This window comes from Chiloscyllium plagiosum, unplaced genomic scaffold (genome assembly GCF_037043375.1).
Source record: "Chiloscyllium plagiosum isolate Xiang-an unplaced genomic scaffold, Cpla_swu_hap1 HiC_scaffold_1, whole genome shotgun sequence".
NCBI lineage: Eukaryota > Metazoa > Chordata > Chondrichthyes > Orectolobiformes > Hemiscylliidae > Chiloscyllium > Chiloscyllium plagiosum.
Window position 1 is genome coordinate 166,251,728 of NW_028270139.1, and position 7,500 is coordinate 166,259,227.

Here is a 7,500-nt window from a genome sequence, read left to right on the forward strand (position 1 = left end):
GTTGTGCAGAGTTCCCTCCCTGAACTGCTGCAGACCACGGGGTAAATGTTGCTTCTCAGCACTGCTCGTGGACTGCTGTCCGTTTCCCTGCCCTTGCTGTTTCTCACTGTGGGTCCCACACACTTTCACTCGTGTGTTTACTGAAACATCCGACAATCCAGTCTCAGCCATCAGGGTTCAATGCTCACTGTTTGGGGGGGATGAGGAGAGGTTAATTATTGGGAGAGGGGGGACACCCAGTTCAATCCAGGAGGACGTTAGCACCAAGAACAGAGCAGAGTCCCCAGGGGGACGGTGATTAGGGAATCAGATTGTTCAACTGGCCAGGGTAATTCTCAAACTCCCGCTCAGCCTCTTCACTGAAAGCATCGCCTAGGGGAGGGAAGCAGAGTGAACGGTCATCGGTCAGAGAGACAGACAGAAATAATCAAAACTTACACTGACACAACAAGTTTCACACTGGAGGCCTGTGACCAGTGGAGTGCCACAAGGATCGGTGCTGGGCCCTCTACTTTTTGTCATTTACATAAATGATTTGGATGCGAGCATAAGAGGTACAGTTAGTAAGTTTGCAGATGACACCAAAATTGGAGGTGTAGTGGACAGCGAAAAAGGTTACCTCAGATTACAACAGGATCTGGACCAGATGGGCCAATGGGCTGAGAAATGGCAGATGGAGTTTAATTCAGATAAATGTGAGGTGCTGCATTTTGGGAAAGCAAATCTTAGCAGGATTTATACACTTAATGGTAAGGTCCGAGGGAGTGTTGCTGAACAAAGAGACCTTGGAGAGCAGTTTCATAGCTCCTTGAAAGTGGAGTCGCAGGGAGACAGGATAGTGAAGAAGGCGTTTGGTATGCTTTCCTTTATTGGTCTGTGCACCGATTGTAAGAGTTGGAGGGTCATGACATGTACAAGACATTGGTTTGGCCACTTTTGGAATTACTTTTGGTCTCCCTGTTATAGAAAAAATGTTGTGAAACTTGAAAGGGTTCAGAAAAGGATGTTGCCAGGGTTGGAGGATCTGAGCTACAGGGAGAGGCTGAACAGGCTGGGGCTGTTTTCCCTGGAGCGTCGGAGGCTGAGGGGTGACCTTATAGAGGTTTATAAAATCATGAGGGGCATGGATAGGGTAAATAGGCAAAGTCTTTTCCCTGGGGTCGGGAAGTCCAGAACTAGAGGGTATAGGTTTAGGGTGAGAGGGGAAAGATATAAAAGAGACCCAAGGGGCAACTTTTTCACACAGAGGGTGGTACGTGTATGGAATAAGCTGCCAGAGGATGTGGTGGAGGCTGGTACAATTACAGCATTTAAGAGACATCTGGATGGGTATATGAATAGGAAGGGTTTGGAGGGATATGGGCCGGGTGCTGGAAGGTGGGACTAGATTGGGTTGGGATATCTGGTTGGCAAGGACGGGTTGGACCGAAGGGTCTGTTTCCATGATGTACATCTCTATGACTGTAAGTCACAGTGCTCTGGAATGTTCTGTCTGAGAGGTGGATGAAAGAAAATTCACTCTCACCCCTGGCCCTACTTTCAGGCAGCACGGTGGCTCAGTATGTTAGCACTGCTGCCTCACGGCCTCAGGGACAAGGGTTCAATTCCAGCCTCGGGTGACTGTCTGTGTGGAGTTCCCATGTTGGGAATATCGGGATTAGAAAGAGGACAGGGTGTTGGTCACTAACGACCTGCAACTACTTCTTTAACCTAAAGACATTGTACAGTTATACCCACAATGCCCTTGGGAGGGGAATTCCAGGATTGTGACCCAGTGACAGTGAAGGAACGGCGATATATTTCCAGGTCAGGATGGTGAGGGGCTGGGAGGGGAACCTGCAGGGGGTGGTGTTCCCATGTACCTGCCGCCCTTGTCCTTCTGGATGGAAGTGGTCGTGGGTTTGGAAGGTGCTACTGGTGATGAACTGGAAGAGCTGTGAGAGTGATTGCTCCCTAGTCCCCGATGCTGTGTGGGCTATCAGAGGTCAGAGTGGTCCCACCATCCCACTGGGAACATCATGCTAATGAAGGAGTGCAGCACCAATCAGATTGCAGCACGCGTGGAACACAGCAACTAATTACAGCTAGTTTTTGGAAAAATGTGGTTACCAATGTGACAGTTGTGCATCCAAATTCGATGGCCATCGTATTTACAGTTACATTTCATGGCATTGTTGGTGAAATCACTCTCAGACACTTCATGGTTTGGGTTAATCACAACCTGCCAATCAAACAGAGGCATTAGTGTCCCATCGACAACATACTGTCTAACCAACTGGGCCAGAGAGGGACCCACTGGGCCACGGTATGACCCACTGGGCCAGAGAGGGACCCACTGGGCGAGAGAGGGACCCACTGGGCCACGGTATGACCCACTGGGCCAGAGAGGGACCCACTGGGCGAGAGAGAGACCCACTGGGCCAGAGAGGGACTCACTGGGCCACGGTATGACCCACTGGGCCAGAGAGGGACCCACTGGGCGAGAGAGGAACCCACTGGGCCATGGTATGACCCACTGGGCCAGAGAGGGACCCACTGGGCCACGGTATGACCCACTGGGCCAGAGAGGGACCCACTGGGCCACGGTATGACCCACTGGGCCAGAGAGGGACCCACTGAGCCACGGTATGACCCACTGGGCCAGAGAGGGACCCACTGGGCCACGGTATGACCCACTGGGCCAGAGAGGAACCCACTGGGCGAGAGAGGGACCCACTGGGCCAGAGAGGGACTCACTGGGCCACGGTATGACCCACTGGGCCAGAGAGGGACTCACTGGGCCACGGTATGACCCACTGGGCCAGAGAGGGACCCACTGGGCGAGAGATGAACCCACTGGGCCACGGTATGACTCACTGGGCCACGGTATGACCCACTGGGCCAGAGAGGGACCCAGTGGGCCAGAGAGGGACCCAGTGGGCCAGAGAGGGACTCACTGGGCCATGGTATGACCCACTGGGCCAGAGAGGGACCCACTGGGCGAGAGAGGAACCCACTGGGCCAGAGAGTGACTCACTGGGCCATGGTATGACCCACTGGGCCAGAGAGGGACTCACTGGGCCACGGTATGACCCACTGGGCGAGAGAGGAACCCACTGGGCCACGGTATGACCCACTGGGCCAGAGAGGAACCCACTGGGCCATGGTATGACCCACTGGGCCAGAGAGGAACCCATTGGGCCACGGTATGACCCACTGGGCCAGAGAGGAACTCACTGGGCCATGGTATGACCCACTGGGCCAGAGAGGGACCCACTGGGCCATGGTATGACCCACTGGGCCAGAGAGGGACTCACTGAGCCACGGTATGACCCACTTGCCAGAGAGGGACTCACTGGGCCATGGTATGACCCACTGGGCCAGAGAGGGACTCACTGGGCCACGGTATGACCCACTGGGCCAGAGAGGAACCCACTGGGCCAGAGAGTGACTCACTGGGCCATGGTATGACCCACTGGGCCAGAGAGGAACTCACTGGGCCATGGTATGACTCACTGGGCCAGAGAGAGACCCACTGGGCCAGAGAGGAACCCACTGGGCCAGAGAGGAACCCACTGGGCCAGAGAGGGACTCGCTGGGCCATGGTATGACCCACTGGGCCAGAGAGGGACCCACTGGGCCACGGTATGACCCACTGGGCCAGAGAGGGTCCCACTGGGCCACGGTATGACCCACTGGGCCAGAGAGGAACTCACTGGGCCATGGTATGATCCACTGGGCCAGAGAGGGACCCACTGGGCCATGGTATGACCCACTGGGCCAGAGAGGGACTCACTGGGCCATGGTATGACCCACTGGGCCAGGGTATGACCCACTGGGCCAGAGAGGGACCCACTGGGCCACGGTATGACCCACTGGGCCAGAGAGGAACCCACTGGGCCACGGTATGACCCACTGGGCCAGAGAGGAACTCACTGGGCCATGGTATGACCCACTGGGCCAGAGAGGGACCCACTGGGCCATGGTATGACCCACTGGGCCAGAGAGGGACTCACTGGGCCAGAGAGGGACTCACTGGGCCATGGTATGACCCACTGGGCCAGAGAGGGACTCACTGGGCCACGGTATGACCCACTGGGCCAGAGAGGAACCCACTGGTCCAGAGAGGGACTCACTGGGCCATGGTATGACCCACTGGGCCAGAGAGGGACTCACTGGGCCATGGTATGACCCACTGGGCCAGAGAGGGACCCACTGGGCGAGAGAGGGACTCACTGGGCCAGAGAGGGACCCCCTGGGCGAGAGAGGGACCCACTGGGCGAGAGAGGGACTCACTGGGCCATGGTATGACCCATTGGGCCAGAGAGGGACCCACTGGGCCAGAGAGGGACCCACTGGGCGAGAGAGGGACTCACTGGGCCACGGTATGACCCACTGGGCCAGAGAGGGACTCACTGGGCCACGGTATGACCCACTGGGCCAGAGAGGGACCCACTGGGCGAGAGATGAACCCACTGGGCCACGGTATGACTCACTGGGCCACGGTATGACCCACTGGGCCAGAGAGGGACCCAGTGGGCCAGAGAGGGACCCAGTGGGCCAGAGAGGGACTCACTGGGCCATGGTATGACCCACTGGGCCAGAGAGGGACCCACTGGGCGAGAGAGGAACCCACTGGGCCAGAGAGTGACTCACTGGGCCATGGTATGACCCACTGGGCCAGAGAGGGACTCACTGGGCCACGGTATGACCCACTGGGCGAGAGAGGAACCCACTGGGCCACGGTATGACCCACTGGGCCAGAGAGGAACCCACTGGGCCATGGTATGACCCACTGGGCCAGAGAGGAACCCATTGGGCCACGGTATGACCCACTGGGCCAGAGAGGAACTCACTGGGCCATGGTATGACCCACTGGGCCAGAGAGGGACCCACTGGGCCATGGTATGACCCACTGGGCCAGAGAGGGACTCACTGAGCCACGGTATGACCCACTTGCCAGAGAGGGACTCACTGGGCCATGGTATGACCCACTGGGCCAGAGAGGGACTCACTGGGCCACGGTATGACCCACTGGGCCAGAGAGGAACCCACTGGGCCAGAGAGTGACTCACTGGGCCATGGTATGACCCACTGGGCCAGAGAGGAACTCACTGGGCCATGGTATGACTCACTGGGCCAGAGAGAGACCCACTGGGCCAGAGAGGAACCCACTGGGCCAGAGAGGGACTCGCTGGGCCATGGTATGACCCACTGGGCCAGAGAGGGACCCACTGGGCCACGGTATGACCCACTGGGCCAGAGAGGGTCCCACTGGGCCACGGTATGACCCACTGGGCCAGAGAGGAACTCACTGGGCCATGGTATGATCCACTGGGCCAGAGAGGGACCCACTGGGCCATGGTATGACCCACTGGGCCAGAGAGGGACTCACTGGGCCATGGTATGACCCACTGGGCCAGGGTATGACCCACTGGGCCAGAGAGGGACCCACTGGGCCACGGTATGACCCACTGGGCCAGAGAGGAACCCACTGGGCCACGGTATGACCCACTGGGCCAGAGAGGAACTCACTGGGCCATGGTATGACCCACTGGGCCAGAGAGGGACCCACTGGGCCATGGTATGACCCACTGGGCCAGAGAGGGACTCACTGGGCCAGAGAGGGACTCACTGGGCCATGGTATGACCCACTGGGCCAGAGAGGGACTCACTGGGCCACGGTATGACCCACTGGGCCAGAGAGGAACCCACTGGTCCAGAGAGGGACTCACTGGGCCATGGTATGACCCACTGGGCCAGAGAGGGACTCACTGGGCCATGGTATGACCCACTGGGCCAGAGAGGGACCCACTGGGCGAGAGAGGGACTCACTGGGCCAGAGAGGGACCCCCTGGGCGAGAGAGGGACCCACTGGGCGAGAGAGGGACTCACTGGGCCATGGTATGACCCATTGGGCCAGAGAGGGACCCACTGGGCCAGAGAGGGACCCACTGGGCCACGGTATGACCCACTGGGCCACGGTATGACCCACTGAGCCACAGTATGACCCACTGGGCCAGAGAGGAACTCACTGAGCCACGGTATGACCCACTGGGCCAGAGAGGAACTCACTGAGCCACGGTATGACCCACTGGGCCAGAGAGGGACCCACTGGGCCATGGTATGACCCACTGGGCCAGAGAGGAATGCACCGGGCCAGAGAGGAACCCACTGGGCCAGAGAGGGACCCACTGGGCCAGAGAGGGACCTACTGGGCCAGAGAGGAACCCACCGGGCCAGAGAGGGACTCACTGGGCCAGAGAGGAACCCACTGGGCCATGATATGACCCACTGGGCCAGAGAGGGACTCACTGGGCCAGAGAGGAACCCACTGGGCCAGAGAGGGACCCACTGGGCCACAGAGGAACCCACCGGGCCAGAGAGGGACTCACTGGGCCAGAGAGGGACTCACTGGGCCAGAGAGGGACTCATTGGGCCACGGTATGACCCACTGGGCCAGAGAGGGACCCACTGGGCCATGGTATGACCCACTGGGCCAGAGAGGAACTCACTGGGCCAGAGAGGAATGCACCGGGCCAGAGAGGAACCCACTGGGCCAGAGAGGGACCCACCGGGCCAGAGAGGAACCCACCGGGCCAGAGAGGAACCCACCGGGCCAGAGAGGAACCCACCGGGCCAGAGAGGAACCCACCGGGCCAGAGAGGGACTCACTGGGCCATGGTATGACCCACTGGGCCAGGGTATGACCCACTGGGCCAGAGAGGGACCCACTGGGCCACGGTATGACCCACTGGGCCAGAGAGGAACCCACTGGGCCACGGTATGACCCACTGGGCCAGAGAGGAACTCACTGGGCCATGGTATGACCCACTGGGCCAGAGAGGGACCCACTGGGCCATGGTATGACCCACTGGGCCAGAGAGGGACTCACTGGGCCAGAGAGGGACTCACTGGGCCATGGTATGACCCACTGGGCCAGAGAGGGACTCACTGGGCCACGGTATGACCCACTGGGCCAGAGAGGAACCCACTGGTCCAGAGAGGGACTCACTGGGCCATGGTATGACCCACTGGGCCAGAGAGGGACTCACTGGGCCATGGTATGACCCACTGGGCCAGAGAGGGACCCACTGGGCGAGAGAGGGACTCACTGGGCCAGAGAGGGACCCCCTGGGCGAGAGAGGGACCCACTGGGCGAGAGAGGGACTCACTGGGCCATGGTATGACCCATTGGGCCAGAGAGGGACCCACTGGGCCAGAGAGGGACCCACTGGGCCACGGTATGACCCACTGGGCCACGGTATGACCCACTGAGCCACAGTATGACCCACTGGGCCAGAGAGGAACTCACTGAGCCACGGTATGACCCACTGGGCCAGAGAGGAACTCACTGAGCCACGGTATGACCCACTGGGCCAGAGAGGGACCCACTGGGCCATGGTATGACCCACTGGGCCAGAGAGGAATGCACCGGGCCAGAGAGGAACCCACTGGGCCAGAGAGGGACCCACTGGGCCAGAGAGGGACCTACTGGGCCAGAGAGGAACCCACCGGGCC

General features: G+C 59.7%; 1 protein-coding gene across 1 annotated transcript in view; it reads right to left on the bottom strand.

Moving 5' to 3' along the window:
• LOC122547312 (lysyl oxidase homolog 3B-like) overlaps positions 1–7,500 on the bottom strand; it is a 299,290-nt gene that overhangs the window by 3,590 nt on the left and 288,200 nt on the right. Inside the window, exons 10-11 of the mRNA XM_087992038.1 lie at positions 2,110–2,221; positions 1–372 (exon numbers count right to left, since the gene is read on the bottom strand). The exon at positions 1–372 is cut by the window's left edge and continues 3,590 nt beyond it. Coding sequence (XP_087848164.1) covers positions 299–372; positions 2,110–2,221 — 186 coding nt within the window. The 3' untranslated portion in view covers positions 1–298. The remainder of the gene's footprint in view (positions 373–2,109; positions 2,222–7,500) is intronic.